At 48.0% G+C, this 26,661-nt stretch overlaps 1 protein-coding gene across 1 annotated transcript in view; it reads left to right on the top strand.

Moving 5' to 3' along the window:
• The window catches only part of LOC146035895 (sodium- and chloride-dependent neutral and basic amino acid transporter B(0+)-like), a 98,661-nt gene that overhangs the window by 31,016 nt on the left and 40,984 nt on the right, over positions 1-26,661 (top strand). Inside the window, exons 3-4 of the mRNA XM_083159592.1 lie at positions 12,151-12,282; positions 24,135-24,296. Of these exons, the coding sequence (XP_083015718.1) occupies positions 12,151-12,282; positions 24,135-24,296 (294 nt within the window). The remainder of the gene's footprint in view (positions 1-12,150; positions 12,283-24,134; positions 24,297-26,661) is intronic.

Raw genomic sequence — 26,661 nt, forward strand, 5'->3', positions numbered from 1 at the left:
AAAAATCTGTACAGTACGTGTGTACGCTTCTATACTATCTATCTACCTGTCTGTATGACTGTCTGTCGGACTGACTGTCTGTATGACTGTCTATCTATCTATCATTCTGTCTCTCTCTATCTATCTATCTATCTATCGCCCTGTACACATGCATCGATTTTTCCTGATTTTCGATTTGATTTTGCTTATAGAAGCAAAATCAAATCGAATCCTAAACAAAATCGATGGTTTTTGTATCACTTTCGATCTGCATTCGATTCGATGCGCGCTCCCGTTTTCACAAAATCAAACAGAAAAATCTACTGTGCAGCCAAGGAAATATCGAATTCGATCTAGTAAATCGAATGTGTACAATGTACCATGAATGTATATTGAATTCGATATCTAATGCAAAAGTACAGATCTAATGCCAAATGGAATGGGAAGATGCCATGCCAGATCTAATAGAAAATCACATCTAACATCGAATCAAAAGCAAATCAATGTATCCCGTATATCTTTTATGAGAGAATCAAAATGTATCTTGCTTCCGGGCAACTAGAATTAATTTACACCACTAAGCCCATAGGTAAAACCTAGAGGGACTTTTATCTCTCTCCAAGCGTTAAAAAAAGGTCAACTCTTACTAAATGTACATAGCGATTTACTTTCAATTAGATTTGCTTTCGATTTTCCCTGTTCCACCCATTTTCAATTTGGCCTTTGCTTTCACATTCGATTTCCCATTTGATCTGCAATGTTGCATTCGATATCGGATTCGATTTACATTCAAGGTGCAGTGTACAAATTAGATTTACTGGATCGAATTCGTCATTCCCTTGCCTGCACAGTCTATTTTTCTTTTCGATATAGAGAAAACGGGAGCGTGCATCAAATCGAATGCAGATCGAAAGTGTCTTAAAAACCATTCGATTTCGATTTGATTTTGCTTCTATAAGCAAAATTGAATCCAAAACCTGTCAAAATCGAAGCATGTGTACACCCCATAACCAGGGGCGTAGCGACAGCGGAGCAGGTGGAGCACAAGCTCCAGGCGCCGATTGATCACAGGGCACCAGGGGCCGTGCACTGCCAGCCTGCCTGCCTCGCCTGCTCCCCATTGTGTGCCGCTGTCTGACGCTATTTTTAATTTAAGTCTCCTGCCGGACTGTGGCGCTCGCCAATAAGTGCTCGCAGTCCAGCAACCAATCAGAAGCATTGGTGTCTACTGGACTGCGAGCGCCTATTGCTTAGCGCCGCAGTCCAGCGGTAGACTTGAATTCAAAATAGCAGTGGACAGCCGGAGCAGGGTTGGCCGCTGTCCTGCAGGATGGCTTGTGATTTGTTGTGCGGGGATCAGGTGGGCGGCTCTGCAAACAGCAGGGAACGAAGTGCTCCCTGTAGCTGCTGTATCTCATTGCCTCTCTTTTCTTTAGGGGCCCAGGTGATGGATAGGAGGTAAGCACATTAGCAGCCACTCAGCCCTCCTCATTCCCCGTGCTTCCTTATTGCTACTCACACGGGACGGGAGTCGGGGCTGCTCTGGCCATGTTCTGTGTGCTGCTGTACATTCCTCAGCAGCACACAGGGGAGCCCCGTTGTAAGGGGACACGCGCGCATCTTGTGCAAATCGCTATCCCCTGCAAAGCTGAGACCCGCTCCATCTGTAGTACCTATATCGTAGGGGCAGCAGGCAAAAAGCCCACCTGCACCATATGATCCTTCAAGGGGGGGGGCGGAAACATGCCCGTGCTCCGGGCCCCATGGTACCTAGCTACACCCAGGGCTGTAAGTATGGCGGTACGGGGTGGTACGGCGTACCGGTAAAACATATTGTGCCGGTACCGCGTACCGCCATAACAAATGCCCTGGAAAGTGTCTAATGCGCATGCACACATATCTAAGTGGTGGGGGGCGGAGCCTCCGCCGCCCCAGCCACAGCCTCTCCCCGAGTCATTCCCCGGCCGGGCCGTCCCTTCCCAATGTATTATTCATAAGCAACTATTCGCCGCTGCTGGTTGCGGCTCAGCCTCCTCCTGCCCACTGCCCTCCTATCGCACTGCTTCCCCGCCTCCTCCACACGTGCCAGGAGTACCTGCAGAATAGTCCCCGAGCATCGCACTCCCCCCTCCCGCACAAGCAATGCACCCCCCCAACTCCGCCCCGAGTAGCGCAGTCACCCTCCCGCCCCGAGCAGTGCACCATCCCCCCTTCCATTCCGAGCAGCTCACCATCCCCCCTCCCGAGCAGCGCACTCAACCCCCCTCCCGAGCAGCGCACTCAAACCCCCTCCAGAGCAGCGCACTCACCCCCCCCCCCGAGCAGCGCACCCCCCCCCCCTCCCGAGCAGCGCACTCACCCCTCCTCCAGAGCAGCGCACTCACCCCCCCCTCCCGAGCAGCGCACTCACCCCCCCCCCTCCCGAGCAGCGCACTCACCCCTCCCGAGCAGCGCACTCACCCCCCCCCCCTCCCGAGCAGCGCACTCACCCCTCCCACCCCCTAGTCAAGACTATGGGCCTTATTCTGATCGGTGCGGATATTCCCGCATGCGGACGGACCGCCGATGTTGATCGTCTGCGCATGTGCAGAGGTCACTCTGCGCATGTGCAGGCGATTTCGCCGCACGGATTCTTTATACGCCGCACAGGGGGCGTAGAGGGGCGTGAGGGGCTACTTAGCCTCATTACCCTATGCATACGCCCCGCGTTTCATGGGCGTTCCCATGCAAACGCGGGGCGTATGCATGGTAATGAGGCCGTGACGCGTGGGTACGGGGCGGGCATCTGACATCGCCGGATGTCAGCTGCCCGCCCCCATACATGATTTCACACGGACAAGTGTCCGTGTGGTCTTGTGTTGCGGGACCTGGTGGAGCGTGCGGCCCTGCATTCGATGTTCGGCGACCATCGAATGCAGGGGCTGCTCCCAAGACGGAGGAGGCGTATCCCCGTGCAATTTCATGCGGATCACCACATATCCGCGTACGGACGGCAGGTGGCGATCCGTATGGAAGGCGGGTATTCGCCTGCACGGTTGCGGCCGCATATTCTGATCGGGCCGCACCGATCAGAATAAGGGCCTATGAGGGGAGCCGCGGCCGGGACCGAAAAGGGGCGGGGCTACGGTCTGAGGGGGCGGAGCTAACGGGGCTAGAAGGGAGCTGACTGATGATGATGGAAAAAGCAACGGGTCAGGAGAGAATGAGCTGCCTCTCACCTGAACTAGGTGAGTAACATGTGATTGTAATGCAACTGGTGTCAGCATATGTACAGTAAGCTCTACTACTGTCAGCTACTGGTGTCAGCAACTGGTGTCGGCATATGTACAGGCAGCGCTACTACTGCCAGCAACTGGTGTGGGCATATGTACAGGCAGCACTACTAGTGACGGCAACTGGTGTCGGCATTTACAGGAAGCTCTACTACTGTCAGCTACTGGTGTCAGCAACTGGTGTCGGCATATGTACAGGCAGCACTACTACCGCCAGCAACTGGTGTGGGCATATGTACAGGCAGTACTACTAGTGACGGCAAATGGTGTGGGCATATATACAGGAAGCACTACTACTGTCAGCAACTGGTGTCGGCATATGTACAGGCAGCCACGCTACTACCGTCAGCAACTGGTGTGGGCGTTATATATAAGCAGCGCTACTCCTGTCAGCAACTGGTGTGGGTGTTACGCATAAGCAGCGCTACTCCTGTCGGCAATTGGTGTGGGCGTTACGCATAAGCAGCGCTACTCCTGTCGGCAGCTGGTGTGGGGGTTACGTGTAAGCAGCGCAACTACTGTCGGCAACTGGTGTGGGGGTTACGTATAAATTGCGCTACTGCTGTCGGCAACTGGTGTGGGGGTTACGTATAAATTGCGCTACTGCTGTTGGCAAGTGGTGTGGGTGTTATGTATAAGCAGCACTACTCCTGTCGGCAACTGGTGTGGGTGTTACGCATAAGCAGCGCTACTCCTGTCGGCAATTGGTGTGGGCGTTACGCATAAGCAGCACTACTCCTGTCGGCAACTGGTGTGGGTGTTACGCATAAGCAGCGCTACTCCTGTCGGCAATTGGTGTGGGCGTTACGCATAAGCAGCACTACTCCTGTCGGCAGCTGGTGTGGGGGTTACGTATAAGCAGCGCTACTACTGTCGGCAACTGGTGTGGGGGTTACGTATAAATTGCGCTACTGCTGTCGGCAAGTGGTGTGGGCGTTATGTATAAGCATTGATACTACTGTCGGCAGCTGGTGTGGGTGTTACGTGTAAGTTGCGCTACTACTGTCAGAAACTGTTGAGGGCTTTACGTATATGCAGCGATACAACTGTTGGCAGGGGTGCCGATTTATGTTTTTGCTAGAGGGTGCTCAAGGAGGTGTGGCCTCATGAAAAGGGGCATGTCATTTGGGCCTGCAATATGCTGAGATGAACAGTGAATCACAATTTACACACAATAAGCAATAGCTAATACTGCACACTGTATACACACAACACATAATAGTGACTAATACCGCCCACTGTAAGCACACATACTACACAAAAAGGGCAGTGTGTATAGAAAAAGAACACACGTTAGGCAGCACACACACACACACACTGCACTCTGCCCAGCAGTTATTACTCACCAGAGCAGCAACTTTGTGATGGTGCCAGGCAGACACTGCTAATGGTGCCAGGCATCGTCTTGTATGCGCAAGTGCACATGTGCCAGTTGCTGGGTCACGGTTTTGGGAAAGGGGCCTGCTTACAACACACTTCTCCTGGCACACTGCCTTGCGTATCCCAGGCAGCAGGTTTGGTGGTACAGGTGCAGCCTGGCAGTGGGACTTGGGTGGTTATGGGCCCGTGGGTGCTCATAATTTTTTGTGGGTGCTAGGGCCCTTGAGCACCCACAGAATCGGCGCCTATGCCTGTTGGCAAATGTTTTGGGTGTTATGCATAAGTTACGCTACTACTGACGGCAGGACCGATGTTGTGTTTCTGCGGACGTAGGGTGCGTATGTGTGGCACTGGGGGCATATCTGGCATTGGGGGCATAACTAGCACTGTGGGGGCATATCTGGCACTGTGGGGCATATGTGTGGCACTGGGGGCATACATAGCACTGTGGGGGGCATATCTGGCACTGGGGGCATAAAGTTTTGTCATGTAGCCACTCCCCTTGTGTCATATGACCACGCCCCCTGACCACGCCCATTTTTTGCCGCACACCTTCGGCGCGCAGCACAGTACCACTAAGACGTTTTTTCTACTTGCACCACTGGCTACACCACTGCCCATAAAGCTTACCAGAAGAAAGTTTACAGTCACAATCATCTTCTTTATTAGCTTTGACCTTATGCCAGGGGTCGGGTAAGTGCAATATATAATCTTATGGCAGACATATTCCCGGATGCTTCCACCATTGCAACTATCTGAAAACACGAGTACCTTACTCACCCTACGCTTGCACTACTAGTACCTTACTCACCCTAGGCTTGCACTACTAGTACCTTACCCACCCTAGGCTTGCACTACTAGTACCTTACTCACCCTAGGCTTGCACTCTCTCTTTCCATCTCTTTATGCATACGGGCTTGTGAGTGTAAGATACGACCCAGTCTGCCTAGGGAAGTAAGAATACATATTTTTTATGTGCATGATTCATGCGTCTTTTGTACACACACAAAACACGTTCTTCTCATTTACCGCCCGAACAGTTTAGTAAATGTTATTCCATATCCACAATACACTGACAGACTGATATATTCCTCAAATTGATTCCCATATAAAGAAAATGATTATCAATCTATCATATAGAACATGGGTCTTCAAACTGTGGCCCTCCAGATGGTGTGGAACTACATGTCCCAGCATGCCCTGACAGTTTTGGCATGCTCTTATAGGAAAAAATGTGGCAATGCATGCTGGGACACGTAGTTTCACAACATTTGGTGGGCCACAGTTTGAAGACCCATGATATAGAAGGAACCTGATGTTGTAATACATTTTTCCCCCCATTATACTGCATGCAGAGTAGCCTGTAATTAAGTTTTAACATACGGGCAGTCACACCCTTATTGCCATGATTGCATATAATTATTACAATCTAAATTTCCAGTAATGATTTGATTTGTCATTTGAATTCTTGGCAGTCATTGTATGGAATAATAAAAAGGGAGATTTCAGACTTACGTTATAGTACAATAGCTCAGGGTTGCCAAGCCTCCCGGAATTGCCAGTAGGATCCCGAAAATCGGGTCCCCCTCTCGGCCCTCCGGAAAGGTGGGCAACCCTCCCGGATTCCGGTGGACCCCCCCCCTCATGTACCTGGTGGCGGAAGCTTTAAATTGCAGCGGTTCGCGGCTTTTCGCCGGACGGGGCTAAATATGCAAATTTTGTGTAGCCCCGTCCCCTCATCGGAGACCCGCATATTGCGGTATTTGTATTACTGGGGACAGGGACTGATGATGTCTCCATCAGGCCCCGCACCCAGTAGCGATGTTGACAGTCGTCTCCTCTCCGGGGTTCTCTCGGAGAGGAGACTGTAAAAGTCGGCAACCCTGCAATAGCTACACATTAATTCTAAACTGAATTCATGAATCATTGAAAGCCAATGTGAAGGCAACTAATACCCCTTTCAGGTTGCATCTAATTACCGGGTTCATGCCGGTTTGTTGGTGGTTCGACCCAGTAATTGGTGCCATCTGACAGGGCTTACCGGGTCCAGCAAACCAGCAGGAATTCGGCATTACAAACCGGTAAAAAAGAAGGGTTCTTATCAGTTTATTGCTGGGTTTCTGTGCAGTGTGAACGGGTTAACCGGGTCGATCGATCACACTGATGGAAGAGGCAGATTCTTAGAGCAGCGCCCACTCCAAGCGCTGCCTCCTCCCCTGCCCCCGATGATGCTCCACCCTGCCCCCTCAGGACATCAACGAAACGTCAATATTTCCGGGTTGCTGAAAGAATCTGAACAGAGGAAAATGCAGGGTTGCACCAGGACTGAACCGTTGCAAAGTCCCGGTGCGACCCTGCATTCGCGATGTGGGAATGGTATTAGTAACAATTCTAAGAATATTGGGACATATTCAGTAAAGCAATAAAACCGTCATTTTGTGTCTGGAACAAACCATGGGTCTGATTCAGCCTGTATTCGCTGCCTAGTGGGCAGGTAAGTGCCGCCCCACCAAACACCCCCCCCCACCCCCCCACCGCCGAGCGAATCCCCGTGCTACCACGCCAACACATCCCCTCACATGCGGACGCATGGAGGAGAAAGACTGGAAAAATCAATTGATGGTTAGCAACCATCGAATGATTTTTCAGGCTCCGGTCTGAAAAGTAAGTAAATACTTTTGAGATGTATGTAGCTGTGCAAGAGGAGCACATACATGTAAATAGGCCCTTATTCAGATCTGATCGCAGTACAAATTTGTTCTCAAAATGGACAAACCATGTGCATTGCAGGTGGGGCAGATGTACCATGTGCAGAGAGAGTTAAATTTGAGTGGGGTGTGTTGAAACTGAAATCTATATTGCAGTGTAAAAATAATGCAGCCAGTATTTACTCTGCACAAATGTAACTCTGCACTTGTTACATCTGCCCCACCTGCAGTGCACATGGATTTGCTTATTTTGAGAACAAATTTGTACTGCAATCATATCTGAATAAGGGTCATTGTTTGTGTGCATGGTTAATACTGGCTGCTTTTGCATTCAGCCAGGGACAGCACCAGAAATATTGGGGCCCCATACACTGTTATCTCTGGGGCCCCCCACCCCATCAAAAACTACCAACTCCCTTCCATGCTGGAACATAAACTGGACGCACTCCCTCACCCTGTGGCCTGCACTATATAACACAGACACATTCCCTTGCTCTATCACACCAACACACCCCCACCATGTGGCCTGCGCTACCTCACCCCACCACCTAAGCTCTATCACATTGACGCACTCCCTCACCACGGAGCCCGCGCTCTATCACACTGAGGTACTCCCTCACCCTGTGGCCTGCACTATATCACACAGACACATTCCCTCACTCTATCACATAAACACACTCCCCCACCATGTGGCCTGCGCTACCTCACCCCACCACATAAGCTCTATCACATTGACGCACTCCCTCACCCTGTGGCTTGCGTTCTATCACACTGACTCACTCCCTCACCCCAAGGCCAAATTTCTATCACACTGATGCACTCCCGCACCCCACGTCCTGTGCACTATCACACTGATGCAGTCCCTTACTCTGGGTTCTACATTCTATCACACTGATGTACTCCCTCACCCCATGGCTTGCACTCTATCACACTAATGCGCACCCTTACCCTGCAGCCTGCGCTCCCTCACCCTGCAGTCTGCGCTCTAATGCTGACATGCTTCTTAACCCTCTATCCAGACCCCCCTCAGGCTAGTTCTGCACCTCCCTGCTAGTGTTTAACCCTAGTACCCTGTGGCCTAAACCTAAACCTGTTTTGGGGTCCCTAAGATCGGCTGGCCTGGGTCAGCTGTCCCTCTTGACCCCCCCTGTCGCCAGGCCTGCATGCAGCCCACAGATGTTAGTCAGCATTATTTTTACACTGCAATTTAGATTTCAGTTTGAACACACACCTCACCCAAATCTAGCGCTCTCTGCACATGGTTACATTTGTACTCAAGCTATAAATAGGTGGGTGTAAGGCAGCGCTTGGCAATATTTAAAAAAAATCTAGGAGCCAGGATGAAAGTGTAGGAGCCAGAAAACTAAAAATAGGTAAAGTGCGCGCCAAAAGTTACACCATAATGCTTATTACACATGTCGAACACCCATTAGATATTATACCTCATGCCGCAATGCCCATTACACATTATACACATGCCGTAATACCTATTGCATATTATACTTCATGCCATAATGCCCATTACACGGTATACCAAACAACGTAATGCCTATTGCATCTTATGCCACACACTGTGATGCCCATTATATATAATACCACATGCCATAATGTCCATTACATATTATGCCACATTGATATGGTGGGGGGTGCACCATTACAGGATAGTGGATGAGAAGGTAGAGGTGGACAGGGAGAGGCAGGGGGTGTTGCAGAGAAAAAGGATAACAAAGGGTAACTGACAGGAAGAATCCGTGGGTAACAGGGAGAGGCAGAGGGTGACCAAGAGTGGGTGAAAGGGATAGATAGAGTGTGACAGAGAGGATAAGCAGTGAGTGACAGGGAGACTGATGGAAAATGGGTGAAAGGGAGAGGTAGTGAGTGGCAGTGTGAGAGAAGCAGAGGGTGACACAGGCATCACTGTTTATACCCCCCTGTACCCCTCTCTCCATTTCCCCATCCCCTCATTCCCAATAGAAGCAGTGCTGTTTACTGTACCCAGAGCAGCGGGTCCTGGCAGAGTTTATTCTGTCAGGAGTGCTGGCAGCAGCCTCTGGTGTCTTTGCTATCAGACACATAAGCATCGGGTCCCCATATTAGCACTCCGGGAGCATTTGCAGCAGCCTTTGGTGCCCCTGTCATCGGACACGTGAGCAGCAGCCCCATGGTGGGTTACTCTGTTAGCTATAACATCCAGCGCCGCAGCAGCCAGCAGAGCACACAGCAGGTCTGCACAGTGACTATTTGAAAAGTCAAGACAGCTCCCGAGCCAATCAGGAGCTACCACTGCAGATCCATGCTCAAGTCAAGTTTTAAATAGCCGCTCCTCAGACCTGCTCTGATACAGCAGCAGTCGGGTGAGTTGTGCACCGCTCTGCTATAGCTAACAGTATAATCCTCCATGGAGCTCGCTACTGTTATTAATTCAAATCACTCTGCCCGAGGAGTACTGCTTCCTGGCAAAACTGGTCGCCAGGAAGCAAAAATCTGGTCGCCATGGCGACCAGGCGACCGAGTTTTGTGGTGCCCTGGTGTAAGGGAACACTAATCCAATTTACAAAGGGGATATCTTTTTGGGGGCACACTTTTCTTGGATTATAATAGAAATTAGTGATATGTTGAGTTAATATTAAAATTTAACTTTTATTGGGTTCTTGGGTAAAATATATAAAACAGTCACCATCCGGTGGCTGTGACACACATAGACATACCACAACCATACCCCAACAAAACAAACGATTGTAGATATAAAAATGACAATTTGCTATATGAATCTTGTGTTTTCGCCAATCACTAACTGTCAGTAACTCTAAACCTTTAAACGTGTAATAAGTTAATTATGCATTTAATTGAGTGAGACAATGACGGTGAGGAGGTTCTGGTACACAAGAAAAAAAGTGCTCACGTGATTCTACATAATACCATAATGTATACAAATATTACATTGGTACGATAATGGTGTTATTTTTTTTGAGACTGTATACATGCAAATTATTTGGATCAATTCAGATATTGAGGCTGTTTAGCACTACAGTGATATTTTACTGGACACTAATTTGAGAATATGTACTATATAACATTCAGAGCACAAAATAAGTCTAATTCTTGTGTCAATAATTACGTCAACCACATAACAAATTATTCCCAGGTATAGAGATAGGTATAACATGTGGGTCCCAAACCTTTCTAATGACTCCATCTTCTATGAGCGGATGGAGTTGAGAGCAGGAGAGGGCACGCTATAAGGAAAATGAAAACCAGCCAGTGATGTCATCAGTGAGTGGTGTTAGATCCACCCTGATGTAAATGTAACATTGCAGGGAATGGAAATTCGCCACCTGATGATGTAATCTGTGCTGGTGCAGTCAGATGTAGACTGCAGAGAAAGGAAAATATGGCAGGGGATAGAAGAAGAAAGAAAGAGAATGTCAGTTTGTAAAAAGGAGACCAGCGTGTGGGGTCCTGAGTCTTCTGCTGCCGACCGTCTTCAGAAAAAGGCAGCCGGTGAGAGAGAGCCGGGACATGCTAGTTACAGGGTGAGAGTAGTAAGGGTGCAGGAAGAAGGGCTGTATAGGGCATTAGGTCAGCGCTGGTGTCTGCACATTGCAGCGCAGAGATGCGCTGTCAGCCAATCAGCAGTGCACTTGAGTGGAGAGGGAGAAGATACCTATACTTTGTGCTGCAGCCTGAAGGGTCAGTGGGGCAGATGTATTATTTATTTATTTATTAACAGTTTCCTATATAGCGCACACAAATTACGCAGCACTTTACAGAGCATAGTTATAATCAAAAACACATAACAAATTACAGTACAAGACAGTTTAGGACAAGTACATGGTTAATATGGATAGTTGCATCAGGGGACAGGACACTGAAACAATCATCAGGGTGGCAGCGGTTTATATATTCTAAGAAAGGCACATGAGGAGAGAGGGCCCTGCTCGTGAGAGCTTACATTCTCAGATGTTTTAAACTTTAACAAGAGATAAATCCAAGGGTGATAAGGAGAGATAAACGTCCAGCCAATCACCTGCTAACTGCCATGTTACAGGCTGTAAAAAAAAGTCAGTAAGGAGCTGATTGGCTGGATGTTTAGCTCTCTTTACCACCCTTGCATTATCTCTTGTTAAGGCTTAATACATCTGCCCAGTAAGCGGTATCCTCCATGTGTGGGAGCCGCATACTAGCTGTAGGACGCATTTCACTACGTGGGCCTGATCACCTGTAAGCCGTATGGTGACTGTCTTATATTTTTTACCCAATAAAAGTTAAATTTCAATATTAACTCATCATATCACTCATTTCTATTATAATCCAAGAATCCTGTGCCCCAAAAAAGAAATTCCCATTGTTAATTGGATGAGTGTTCCCTTGCACCCACCCATTTATAGATTGAGTACAAGTTTATTCGATTTCTGGGGCACCTCCAGCAATTCTCAATGGCTAAGCTTTTTTCAATGTAATAAACCTACAGCTGTTTTCTCAAAATTAATATTTAATAACCAACGATAAGTGTCAAGTGCGAGATACATTACTTTCGGCATACATGTTACATTTGCCCTATCCGCAGTGCAATATGGTTTTGCCAATTTAAGTGTTTTGTTTTTTTGCTTTGCTTACAAAACTGAATCAGACCCATTGTTGAGCAGATTGGAGGTATAGCTGGTGTTTATTATCGTAGTTTTGGTAATTTTCTGTAGAGCTTTTTATTAAAAAAAAATGTAAAAAAAAGGTTGGGAGATATGTGTTACATTGCTTTGTGTGTAAAAAATGTTTTGTTTTAGGATGTAACATTATTTTTCTATATTTTGCAGGTGCATTCCTAATCCCGTATACGATTATGTTGGCGCTGGCTGGCCTGCCTGTGTTCTTTTTGGAGTGTTCACTTGGACAGTTTGCCAGTTTAGGCCCTATTGAAATATGGAGGCTTGTGCCGCTCTTTCAAGGTTAGTTTACATACAGTTTCTGGTCCAAACTACTTGTGTCCAACTGCAAATTGAAGCCAGATGAGGAGAATGCAGACCGCGGCAGCAGGTCCATAATATTCCGTCTGCAGGCAAAGCATCGGCATGCCAGACCATTGTTTTCCTACAGATATTCACAGTTAACGCATACTGGCTTGATATCTGTCCAACTGAATATACTGTAGGCACAACAATCTAGACTGTAGAAGCCAGCTTGTCTGGCCGAAAACAGCATAAACTCACCTGGCTATTGGCAGGAATCCTTAGCTCACACACTTGATCTGGGCTTGAGGGTTCGGCTTGTCTTGATTGACGGGTTGGCTGATTTGAATGACGGTTCAGGATAGGCTGGTTGAGGTCAGAGGTGGAGATTGATGGGGTGATGTTCTTGGTTCCAGAAGATTCTGCCTCTTGCTTCAGGAAACGTTGAGGAGGACTGTTGAGTACAGAGATTCAGTTAATTATCTATATACTGTCTTTATTGCTGTAATTTCCTTCAATAACCCTTTCTTAACCCATCTATATCTCTCTAGATAATATACCTCTTAACTCTGTCACCTTTCCTTTCTTTTCTAGCTGTTCTATCCCCTCTATTCTATAATGCCTGCCAGGCCCAAACGTTCTGTGGGGGCTCCCACTAGATATGTCAGCCTGGAGGAGGCTGATGTTAGGGCTAGGGCCAGGCCTCCTGCGCGCGGCGACGTAAGGGGCTTATCCCCTTCGCCACGCAGGAGGAATGCGGGCGCCAAGTTGCTTCCCCCCTCCCAAGTAATGCCCAAGGTTGGTGGGGCTGGTGCAGGGCGTCGCGGGGCTCAATCCGCGACGCCGCGGGCAGCCACTTCTAATGGCGACGGGCGGAGGGGGAGATCGCGCGGTGGTCTGCTAGGAGCACCGTCGCTGGTCCCTCCTCCCCCCGCCCGGGTAGTCAGCAGGCAGCGGGGGTCGCGGTCTGCCACGGTAACCGCAGGGCTTAACGCAGCTGACGGGGAGGGGGATGCCGGGATACAGCCTGGCCCGGCTCCCTCTTCTCCAGCGCTGCTCTCTGCTCCCCCCGGCCGGATAAGAAGCAAGCGCCGGGCGTCGCGCCCAGCCTCAGACACCGCGGCGCGGGATAGTGGAGATGTGGTCGGTGAGGGGGATGCCGGGAGCCAGCCCGGCCCGGCTCCCTCTCCCCAAGTTCAAAATAATGAAAGGCGCGCTAGGGGACGGGAGAGACACCCCGTTGCCCCTAGCAACACCAGTGCGCCGGAAAGTATTAGAGGCAGGAAAAAGGGTACATTGCAAGGGAAATCAAGGCGCACCGGTCGAGGGACCGGAGCGCAAAGTAAGAGTAAAAAGGGGGGTGCAGTGCCTATGAGCACTGGGACTGTAATGGCCGCCAAAGGTATAACTGGCCGCAGGGGTGCAGCCAGAGATGCTGCAGAGGGTGTTGCAGGCACTTCTATGCCTGGAGCGCCCTCTGCTGGAGAAAGGGGGAATAGCAGGAGGTCACATAAAAAGGGAGATAATATCAATGTGGCAGCAGCGCCATCTAGTGGCATTAATTATAGTGGCAACCCCAGGGGGAAATTTATTGAGGACATGAGGCATAAGTTAACTTATGCTGAATTTGAAATGTTTAAGTCGGCCGTAGCTACGTGGCAGGATAATAGCGAGGATTCGGCCGAATCCGGATCCTCAAGCGGTAACTCAGGTGAAGTGGATTCGCAAAGCAGCGAATCCGGTCCACAAGAGGAATCTCCCTTTGCTGTTGCAAGCGGAGAAGGCGAGGCTAGCGACGGCGACCAACAAAGTGATTCTGAAATGAATCCTGTAGAGGGCGTTAGAAATTCTAACGCCAGATCTAGACGGGCAGCGAGGAGAAGGTTGGTCGCCGAGAAGTCTAGGGAAACCAATATGGCGCCACAAGGGGCCAGGACGCAACCGGGTCGCTCATATGCAGACGCGGTTGCAGGGAGGAACACAGAGGGTAACACCGTGTCATTAGACACTTCGGCGCTTACATCTATATGCGCAGCGGTGGTGTCGGCAGTGGCTCCTCTGTTAACCACCGGGACAGGTGGGCAGGGGGGAACTGCCCCTTCGGCAACTTTGGAGTCAGTATCTGACCTCATAGCCAAAGCGATATCTCCGACTATTACTGCGGCGCGGGGGGGAAATGTCATTTCCTCTGCTGAAAGGGTATCGCCGAATGTCCCACCTGTGATGGGGGTTGTTAACGAACCTCTATTGACAGGTCAAAATTCCACGGAACAAGCCATGGAAGGAACATCGTCAAACCGAGGAGGAAGTGAACGTAGAAGAAGGAGGGCAGCATCTTCCGATACTGGTGAGTCCACGAATGATCCTGATTGGACTGGGGATGATAATGCAGGGTCCAGCAGTGGGGGGTCAGAGGATTCATCGGTAGAGAAGAAAGCTAAGCGGAAAAGATCTGCAAAGTCTCGTAAGAGACGGCGCAGAAATGAGACCTCTGATTCCTCATTGGCATCGACATCTTCCGAAGATAAGTCATCTTCGGACGGCGTCGTGAGGAGACGAAGGCGGAAGAGGCGTAGGGAATATAGGTCCCATAGCTCCGGGTCCTCCAATGTATCGGTTGAGTCTGATGCAGTGCAGTGCGCGAACACCGCTGTTAAGCGGGGTTTGCGCCCTAGGGCTAGAGATAGGATCAGAAAAGGGCGCTATGTAGATATCTTTGCTTTAACAAGCAAGGATAGGCGGGCCCTTCTAGCCGCAAGGAAGAAAGGACCCGCTAGCGAGGATGCATTTCGCACTTATAACAACTGGGTAAGAGGCATACTAATTTTTGCGGCCTGTTATTTAGAGACACATCCAGATGAATATGTGAACCTGGTGAGATACCAGTTCCTTATTCATAAACTCTACACCTCTTACGTCGGTCCCGGTTGGCGGGTCTATGACGAAGAGTTTAGGAGGAAACAGCATGGCCGGGAGGTGTACGATTTTGGTAAGAAAGACGTAGAATTATACGGCGAAGTCGCCGAATCGGCTACACCTATTAGGGCTCCTGAGAATAAGGGGTGGGTAAGGCAGTATGGGAGCAGGCCTTACAATAATATTAATAAGGGAAGTAATACGAAACATGGCCATGGTAGGTGCTACTCATTTAATAATGGGCAATGCAACCTAGGTAACCGGTGTCGTTTTCGGCACCTTTGTATCAGATGCGGAGGTCAACACGCAATCAAGGATTGCACAAAACCTCCAACTGGTGGGGGAGTTGGGGGTCAGTCCACGACGAAACAAAGCCGCGGTCCAGCGGCACCTGTCGTTGGATAGAGCCCCAACTCCAATTGTATTGGTCAGGATGTTACCATGGCTGGAACGCTATCCGGACAGAGATGGAGCAATATTTTTGCAGTCCGGATTTTCAGAGGGTTTTCAATTACCTGTTTCCGCTCCAATTAGTACGGGTAGTAAGGGAAACTTACGCTCTGCCATGGAACACCCTGACATAATATCACAAAAAGTTGAAGCCAAGGTAAAACTAGGTCGAATGGCAGGCCCGTTTGCAACACCACCAGTTGAGGGACTAATTTTGTCCCCTATTGGGGTGGTTCCCAAAAAAGTTAAGGGAAAGTTCAGGCTGATTCAGCATCTTTCTTGTCCTAGAGGGTCGTCTGTCAATGACGCCATCGATGATGAATTATGCACAGTTAATTATTGTTTATTTGAGGATGCTATAGGCATCATTAAAAAAGTTGGTCCTGGCGCCCTCATGTGCAAATTGGATGTTGAATCAGCTTTTAGACTATTACCTTTGCATAAGAACGCATTTCGGTACATGGGATTTAAATTAAATGGGGGCTTTTACATAGATAAATGTTTGCCCATGGGTTGCTCCATTTCATGCGCTTATTTTGAGCGCTTCAGCACATTTTTGCAGTGGTGCCTGCAGGAAGTGTCGGGAGTTGACAGCATTACTCATTATTTGGACGACTTTCTTTTAGTGGGTCCTCCAGATTCTGACCTGTGCCTTAGTTTACTAGAAGCAGCGCTTGAGTTATTTAGGGATTTCGGGGTTCCCGTGGCAGGGGAAAAAACCGAGGGACCTACTACTGATTTGGTGTACCTCGGAATTGAAATTGATTCCGAGCGAGGTCTGTGTAAACTTCCACTAGATAAAGTACACCGGTTACATGACGAAATAACTTATGCCATCGCGGCTGCTAAGTTAACACTTAGACAGGCTCAATCTTTATTGGGCCTGTTTAATTTCGCATGTAGAGTAATACCCATGGGCAAAATATTTTGTAGAAAGCTGCAGCGAGCGACCGTCGGGATTCGCAAACCCCACCATTTTCTACGTCTATCTTCAGAAATGAAGAGGGATCTGAAAGTGTGGGAAATGTTTCTGGATAATTTCAACGGCATATGCATATGGCAAGCTCCGGCCGTTGCAAATGCGGAGTTGGAATTATATACGGATGCAGCAGGATCTTCCGGATTCGGCGCATTTTATGCGGGACGTTGGTGCGCAGAGGCTTGGCCCGAATCTTGGGCACGAGACGGCATGACCAAGAATATGTTATTATTGGAAATATTTCCAATAATGGTCGCCTTAGAGCTCTGGGGCGCAGAATTGGGAAACAGGGAGGTTGTCTTTTGGTGTGATAACTTAGGGGTGGTCCAATCCATTACACAACTAAGGTCAACCTCCCTCCCAGTTTTGCGCATTCTAGCACGGATAGTGTTGATGTGCTTGGCGAACAATATTACGTTGCGAGCCAAGCACGTCCCTGGCGTACTTAATGAAGTAGCAGATGCATTGTCCCGTTTCGAATGGGGAAGATTCAGGCAACTTGTGCCGCTAGCCCAGAAGTATGGTGAACAATGTCCATCTTTTTTATGGCAGGTGCCTCTGGAGGGGTAGAGGAGCTGGCCCTGCGGTCGCTAGCGCCAGCAACATTTAGAGCTTATCTGGCCTCATGGGAGCGCTGGAGCGAGTTCTTGCTGGAACAGGGTGGCACAGGTAAGAGCTATAAGCGTCTTATTAATGCCTATGTATGGAGCCTGTACACGGAGGGTAAGTCCAGAAGTTTTGTTGGACGCTCTCTGGCAGGCATATCATTCTTTTTGCGTCTTGGTGGGAAGAGAGACATCACCAAGTCTTTCTTGCTTTCCAGGATGCTAAAGGGATGGGCCAGAGCCAGGCCGGTTTTGCCCGACAGGCGACGGCCGATTGATGCCAGCCTGTTGCGTCGAATCTCGAGGTCCCTAAGAGTGATTTGCTCAAACGATTACGAGGTTCGACTTTTCAGGTTGGCCTTTGCCATGGCGTTCCATGGGGCGTTCAGAGTAGGCGAGTTGGTGTCCGCAACCAGGGCATCTCCCTCGCCTATGCTGTTCGGCCACGTCGACGTGCACCACGACGGTTTATGGTGCAAGATTCAGCGCTCAAAGACCGACGTAGCGGGCAGGGGGCAGTGGGTCCATTTGGGTCGGAGTAGCGACCGCCGGATTTGTCCGGTGGCGGCGGCTCTGGCTTACGTGGAGTTGCGGCCTCAATTGCCCGGGGCCTGGCTGATGCACATCGACGGGTCCCCACTTACTAACTTCCAGTTCAGGTCGGTTTTCAGGCGCTGTATATTGCATCAGGGTCTTTCTCCAGCCGACTTTGGGACACACTCTTTTCGTATCGGCGCCGCTTCGGCAGCCGCTGCGGCGGGTTGGTCTCAGGTCGACATACGAGCACTCGGAAGATGGCGGTCTGGTGCATTTAAGCGATACATCAGGCCGACATAATCCAGTGAGCCCATTTGAGGAGTAGCCGCTCGCCCAAACACGCTTTAGTGTTTGAGGGGCCTTGAGGAATTTTTTGTGTTATCACCAGTCTTAAATTAGGCTCTAGCCAACTGGTGGAAGATTTGTGTTTTTTGCCTCAAGTCAAATCGGGTGACCCACCCCCCCACCCCCCCCCCCCCCCAACCCGTAGAATAGGGTACAACGAGTAGGGATTATACATAATTCAAGTGGGTCAATAATCAAATTAGTCTTAAATAGATCACCTAAATCACATTCCTAGTAGTTATCAACAATTTAATATAGAACTGCAAAATCACCTTTAAGGGAATCTCCCAGGCCCCCCTTTAAAATGTTGCCAGATGTTTGCCATTATTTCAAATTTTCTAACGGTATATATCATTTCAACTTACAGGTCAACGCTTGGACACCAATATGATTTGGATGGTGGGACATTCATTTATTTATTGGTTGTCCTTGTCCCAGGTCACCACGGATACGGAACGTTTCCCTGAGACGCGATTTATCCGTTGGCTGGGGCGTAGAGGTATGAGGTGGTCCGCGTTGAGGGGTCTCTTGGATGAGTCAGTTAGGGCGTTTGGTTACCCAATGTTTGTCATCATCCACTTGGGGGGCAACGACCTCACGCATAATTCCGGTCTCAATATTCGATTTGAGATTCGGAATTTATTGCTGGATCTGATCAGAGAATGGAGATTTTGCCGTTTCTTCTGGTCAGAGATTATACCTAGGAGGGTTTGGAGAGATGCACTCAATCCGGGCGCCATCGATTTGGTACGTAGGCGGATCAATTCCGTAGTCGGCAGGGCTATAGCAACGGAGGGCGGAGTGGTCGTCAGGCACGAGGCCATATCCTTTAGAAACGAGACCCTGTACAGGCCGGATGGGGTGCATCTCTCTTTAGTCGGGATGGACTTGTTTTTCCAGAATTTAATAGACGCATTGAGAAGTTTAGAGGTTTAGCTGAGGGAGTATTCGAAATTAGGTTGGTGGCGGGTCAGTTCAAGCTGAACTGATATGGCGGAAAGAACGGTAATTAAATTAGAGCTGTATTTACACTTAGATGCTGGTTGATGTCGGGATCTGGGCATCACCGACCCAGGTGGGCCCACATCTGGACCTTAACGATCATCTACTTCGGATAGCGTAAATTCTGGCGGACATTTGTAGTTAGGGCAGGTGGCCCAATTTTTTGATGACTCGGGCAGAGTGGTGAGCTCTGCCTTAGTGCTATTTGCGAGGTCAGGGGCAGAAGCAGAAGGTCAACCCCCTGGCCTTAAGGGCAATTGGCCCCTTTTGAAAAGTCCGCTTCATAATTGAGCCGTTGTCTTGGACGCTGGCAGGTGGCCGGTCCTTGGCAATTAAGGGCAATTGGCCCTTAGATCCGGAGTTTGTTATTTTTATTACTTTGTTATTTTCCAGCAATGTTGTTTATTTTGCATGCCGTTCTTTGCCCGCCACCTTAGTTAGAGCAGGGACATAAATTTTAGTTAGATTCAAATAGGCCGCCCCTGCTCAAAATAAATAAGCCGTCCCCTTTAAGCCCATTCAGTTGTACGCGTCTTTATTTCTTAGATAAGTGGGGTGAGTGTGGATGAATGCCTATGTCTGTGTGGAGTTTAAGACTGTAGAAGCCAGCTTGTCTGGCCGAAAACAGCATAAACTCACCTGGCTATTGGCAGGAATCCTTAGCTCACACACTTGATCTGGGCTTGAGGGTTCGGCTTGTCTTGATTGACGGGTTGGCTGATTTGAATGACGGTTCAGGATAGGCTGGTTGAGGTCAGAGGTGGAGATTGATGGGGTGATGTTCTTGGTTCCAGAAGATTCTGCCTCTTGCTTCAGGAAACGTTGCCCTCCCGCCCGCCCCATTTATTAGTCAGAATTAGTTGTTGAGAAGTCGTTTGCATTATTCCTTTAGTTGTTGTCGGCTTATTTTGGTTGGCGGAAAGAACGGTAATTAAATTAGAGCTGTATTTACACTTAGATGCTGGTTGATGTCGGGATCTGGGCATCACCGACCCAGGTGGGCCCACATCTGGACCTTAACGATCATCTACTTCGGATAGCGTAAATTCTGGCGGACATTTGTAGTTAGGGCAGGTGGCCCAATTTTTTGATGACTCGGGCAGAGTGGTGAGCTCTGCCTTAGTGCTATTTGCGAGGTCAGGGGCAGAAGCAGAAGGTCAACCCCCTGGCCTTAAGGGCAATTGGCCCCTTTTGAAAAGTCTGCTTCATAATTGAGCCGTTGTCTTGGACGCTGGCAGGTGGCCGGTCCTTGGCAATTAAGGGCAATTGGCCCTTAGATCCGGAGTTTGTTATTTTTATTACTTTGTTATTTTCCAGCAATGTTGTTTATTTTGCATGCCGTTCTTTGCCCGCCACCTTAGTTAGAGCAGGGACATAAATTTTAGTTAGATTCAAATAGGCCGCCCCTGCTCAAAATAAATAAGCCGTCCCCTTTAAGCCCATTCAGTTGTACGCGTCTTTATTTCTTAGATAAGTGGGGTGAGTGTGGATGAATGCCTATGTCTGTGTGGAGTTTATCCCTCAGTGCAGTAGTCTACTTCCCAGTGCCAGTGGTCCTACCCCCTAGTCACTTGCACCGTGCATAAAGGTTGACCTGACTCAACTGCACCCAGGTCATAGAGTTTCTACTAGCTTCCCAAAATTTCCCACTAAGCAGAGTGTGGCATATTGTTAACTTGAGTCACCATAACATGGCATAATATGAACTGGGTGATATAATGCATACTAGGGCATACTGTACCCCAGGCCCCACTATTGTTAGCCCCCCCCCCCCCCCCAACGGGAGCACACTGACATCACTAGCTGTCCCTTTTACGCAGCAGCAGAACCCATCTATCAGAATGCAAGCCGGACAGTATGGAGTGCAGGCTGAGACAAAAAAGTATCAGGTGTCCAGAGCTGGAACTGGAATGAGTCATGTTGCGAGATATCCATAATCTAATATAACCCACCACCACCACCACTTCAACCACCTTCACGGGGACCCCCATGTCTTAATTGCCCCGGGCACCCCCAATGGTTAATCCAGACCCTGCTGCTAGTGCACACACAGACACCTCAGTTTATTGGTTTTATATTTCAGTATCATTCTAATCTAAATATTGATGTCTAGTGTCTGTGGGTCTCTGAAACACTGCCATCTGCTGGCAGAGAGTGGAACTACATCTCTTTCTCACACATGCACAAACACAGAAGGCAGAAGGTGCAGACTAGCTTTCAAAGCTTTTGCTTCAAACGAGCTTACTAGTTTCTTATATATGTATATCAGTTTTTGTCCACTTATACAAGCCCAACAATAAAAATAAAATGTTCATTTAGATGTGAGGGGCCTACTCATAGGCAAGATATAATTTTGGGTGGTTATTACTATATTCCACTTATCTGTAACATCTGCGCAAGCATTATCGGCCTTATTCTGGTTCACGTGCAAAAGCAAATTCTCACTTGAACCCCTTCAGTGTCAATCCTAGAATTTTCTGGGCTGTGCCTCAGTGCCCAGTCTGGCAAGCCCAGAAAATTCTCGGGATTGCCTCTGTTTAGAGCTGGGCAGCGCTGCTGAGTTCACTCGCTGAACTCAGGCAGATTCGGCACTGCCCGGCTCCCTCCCCTCTGCCGCGCCTCCTCTTCCTTTCTCCCCTCTGGGTTTTCTATTGAAGTCTCCGGCGCCGGCTTGACAAGACGGCTGCGAGGAGCACGGACAGGGCGGCTGATTGACAGTTCAGCGGCGCTGCCCGGACCTGGGGAGAGAGTAGTGGGGTATTTTTTAGGGAGCGCTCTCCCCATAAAAAACTTGCCCAGTGAGGAGCGCTCCCTAAAAAAAAAACACCACTGAAGGGTTAATGGACAAATCCATGTGCACTGCAAGTGGGGCAGATGGATAATATGTGCAGAGAGAGATTTGGGTGGCGTTTGTACTTCAAATTGATATCTATATTGCAGTGTAGGAATAAAGCAGCCAGTATTTACTCATTTGCCCAGAAACATAGTGGGGGAAATTTACTAACAAAAATTTGTATTTTCATACGAAAATATGATTTTTTTTTGGCGTATACATATTTTTGGAATTTACTATGCCAAAAATACGAATTTTCGTATTCGTATTGATGGGACATTCATATTTGTATTTACAAATACGAATAAATACACCATCGATAGAATACGACAGAAACCACCATTGAAAAGAATGGTGATTCCTGATTTACTAAGTGTCCGTATTTTCAATACGGCCACTAATTAGCGTAAAACGGCCGCGAATGGCCGGCCAAATACAGCAGGAAAATACACTTTATTTTCATGTCATATTTGGCAGAAGCCTGCACGGATCTGTCAGATCCATGCAGGCTTCAGTGTTAAAAAATAGAAAAATACATTAAAAAAAAAACAGCGTGGGGTCCCCCAAACAGCCGTAACCAGCACCAGGCTGAAAGAGCCGGGGCTGGTAATAAAAAATCAAGGAATCCGGCAAATAGGGGTTCCCCGATTTTTTAAAACCAGCCCCAGGCTCCAGGTCCGGGGCTGGTTCCCAAAATACGGGGGAAAAAAGGAATAGGGCTCCCCCGTATTTTAAGAACCAGCCCCAGGCCAAACCAGCCAGCAGGGTAATGCCACAGCCGGGGGACACTTATTATATAAGGTCCCGCGGCCAAAGCATTAAACCTACTGACCAGTCAGCCTGGCCAGGGGTCCTGGGGGAGTGGGGACCCCCCCCCCCCTCCAGGACTTACCTGACCGGGCTGAAGCCTGGTGCTGTCCTAATGCCCCTGGGCGGTGGGCATTGAGCTGATCTTTGTGTAAAAAATAGAATAATAAACTATTGTCTTATACTGCAAGGAAAAAAGGGGGGGTCAGTTACCAAAGTAACTGAAGGGGCGCCTGTATGAGTGGCTTCAACCAGCGGCTGTCAATAAAGGGATTGTCAGTCCCTATAGAAAGTAAAAAAGAGAGGGGTAGACTGCGCTTATTGATGACAGAGTAAGAAAAATTAAAAAATTAAGTTTTTAATACTACAATAGCATGCTACAATGTAAACACATAAAATACAATTTACACAGTAAAAGAAGGGGGGGGGGGAGAGGGAAATGTAAAATGCTGCATCCACTGAGGTTTTGATATCACCTTTATATGTCCACAGTTCAATGGGTACCCGATAGATGGTGTGATCCTGTAGTGCTTGGCCACAGCGGTGCTCAGTAATAACTTTATCCAGATTTGATATGGGGGTTGCAAGCCTCCCAATTTGGAGTGGAAAGTTTTGTTGAGACGTCCGCAGGATGACTCTGGAGTTGAACTATGAGTCCCAGCAAGCCTCCCCCGCATGTTGGGACTTGGAGAACCACAAGTCCCAACATGCGGGACATTAAAGGGCCCGCTGGCACTTGTAGTTCCACAGTACAAGAAATAGTTAAATAAACACACACTGACAACCCAGAAAAATAAAAATTTAATACATACATTACACACATACTAATACTTACCTATCTTGAGCCCGTAGGTAGCCCTCGGTCTTGGTCTGGTGTTCTGGTCCATGTCGGCGTCCGTGTCGGCGTCCCAGTCCATGTCGGCATCCGTGTCGGGGTCCGAAGTAATCCATGGGGACCTGTGAAAACAAATTATACTTACATGTCTCCTGTGGCGAAGATCTCTTCTCTCCTGAAGTAGACCAGGTCTTCACAAAATAAAAAAGCGCTAGTGTCCCGCCGGCCCCCTGCCGTGAACTAAACAGGAGAGACGCAGAGATCTTTCATCTTACGCGCCTCTCCTCCGAATGAAAATCGGCTCCTGATTGGCCGCTAGGCTGCCAATAGAATCAATTAAGAATACGAATATGATTTTTTGTATTCGTATTCTTAGTAAATAACTCACCAAAGTCTAACTCTCTCTGCACATGTTATATCTGCCCCACCTGCAGTGCACATGGTTTTGTCCATCAGAGAGAGAATTTGCTTTTGCGAATGAACCAGAATCAGGCCCTATGTGTAATTTATACATATTAACTATGCCATTTGTTTCAATTGCAGGGGTTGGTGTTACAATGGTTCTTATATCAGGACTGGTATCCATTTATTACAATGTTATTGTTGCCTACAGTCTATATTATTTATTTGCCTCGTTTAACAGTTATCTGCCGTGGTCTGAGTGCTTTGCGTGGGCAGACAGCAAATGTCGTGATGGCATAACAGGTATTAACTATTTTTATTATTATTATCGTCAACATCATCAATAATAACATTGATCATCCTTGAAAAAAAAATGTTTTTTATTATGTTTTACTACTATGATCATTACAAAAACTGTGTCACAGGAGGCTGCCACATGTGTGTGCAGTGAGCACACTCTCACGCTGTGTCACAGACGGGGGCAGTGAGCAGGGACTGGCTGGTGGACGGCGCTGGTAAGCCAGTGCCACCATCTTGGTTGTGGGCAAACTTGATATTTTGACAGACACGCCCTATTCTGACCTCTCTGTCTGAGCAGCCAGTGGCAGCCGCTCTCAGCCCCTAAGAGAGATCTGACTACGCAACTCAGGGTCAGTGCAAAAAGTCAGACAGGCTGTATGCATCCTGGCTTTGCTCCTGGCAAATCAGTCCTAATTTCAGTCAGCCATATATTCACTCCCCAAGGTTCCAGCTCGTTAACCCCGTTCTTCCTGCCTAGTCGTGTCTGTCTCGCTGTGGATTCAGTCCAGTTTGCCGTTGATTCCTCCTATGTCCGCATCTCCTCTACCAGCTCCAAATACAAAGAGATATGGACCAAAAGTGTAGTTAAAGCAGCTGTATATGGGAGTGTGTAAAACTCCCTGTAATGGTTTAAAAAAAAAAAAAGGAAAGTATACAGCGCTGGGTTTGACTGAAAAGGAGGCTAACACAATTTAGCCAAAAATATACATTTATTAAACATCAATAAAACATTTAAAATTGACAACTTTAGAGAATTCTCTATTTCACCAATTGGGGGATGGGTAAGGGCAGTCTGGAAAGGTAGTGCTCCAGTGGGTGGACAAAAGAAGCAGTTCAAATGCACCTATGATGGTAGAATATTTACCAAGTATGTAGTTCGGCAGTCTCTCTCCTGTATATTTTGGGGAGGAGGATGGATGGAGTCCCGGAGAATTATCCAGCAGATTATGGATCCAGATCGACTCAGAAAGACCACAGATAATTTTCGGGTTTGGATGGTATCAAATAACCCAGATGTGTCTCGTATTAGGGAATGCTGAGGTTGTTGAATCCTTATATCATTGGGCTGGTCCGGGTAAGTGAATAAGGTGCAGATGAAAAGGATGCTGATGGCAGCTCAACGCGTTTCGACGTGTTGGCACGTCTTCTTCAGGAGCAGTAATGACTGGTGTGTCAGGGAAAGCTCTATATATACCCTGAGTTAATTAGGGGGGGGGTTGCCCAGGTGAGGTGGGTGGTGATTTTTTAATTGTTTAAACATAGTCAATATTTATTAAAACAAATAGTTAAATACAAATAAAATTTGTTAAAAAACATGTATGCACAGGAGAATGGGTTTATGATAATAATTCATTTATTATCACTCTAAAAAGTATATAATTGTACATTTTGTATTACAAAAGGATCAATAAAGTTTTAGGTCACGTGATCGGGACAGATCACGTGATACAAACAGTAATGGTTTAGTTTCAAGATCTATCTACAGGCTGTGATCTACAGCACTCGGTAACAAAGTAATTACCTTATTGGTGTTGTGGAGTAGAGCACGATGGGCAAGGGTCCTTTTCAGTCAAACCCAGCGCTGTATACTTTCCTCTACCAGCTCCAGGTTGCAGATGTCTCTCAAGTGGCTAACAACATCATGCTTCTTCTATTATTTAGATCGGATTCAACTACTTTCCCAATACTTCTCTTCCCCCATTTCTAAGTGATAGTGTTCGCAATCATGAACCACCCTCATTCATTACCGGATTCAAGTATTCCCCTGCTATCATGTACAAGACTTACGCAAGCCTTAATGCGTTTGCCACAACACTCTTTTGTTGACTCTCAAAGACATTATTTGGGACAAATGTATTTCTTTTCCTTAAATGCAGAGGTGTTTATTAAAACTGCATGTTTTCATCCTACTTCTTTCAGCTCAGTTTTTTTCCTGACACTCAAGTTCATTCAATCCCATATCCGTGATACACTGCAAAATGTATGTATAGAAGCAGGGCCGTATCAAGAGATTATGAGACTGTGCAGTTTCCGTCCCGGCTCCCTGTCTAGATGGCAGAGCAATAGACTCTAGTGACTAGGACCCTATTGCTGAGTCTAGTGCACATACACATTTCTCAGGCAACACAAAGCAGCGGCCATTTTGTCAGTGATTTTTCTACTGTGCATGTGTGAATCCTGATTATTATTATTTTTGCAATGCTGCTCCCAACATGGGGCTCTGAAGGGCAAGTATTCAAAATATGGATGCAGGGTATGTGGTGTTGGGCCCCCCAGTACCCCGACACACTGCACCCATTATAGATAAGTCAGTTTATAAACGGGTTATCCATACGGAGAAGACCCTGACATCCAGCAAAGATTGGAA

The sequence above is a fragment of the Crinia signifera genome, chromosome 9 (assembly GCF_055691185.1).
Source record: "Crinia signifera chromosome 9, ASM5569118v1, whole genome shotgun sequence".
NCBI classification, from domain to species: Eukaryota; Metazoa; Chordata; class Amphibia; order Anura; family Myobatrachidae; genus Crinia; species Crinia signifera.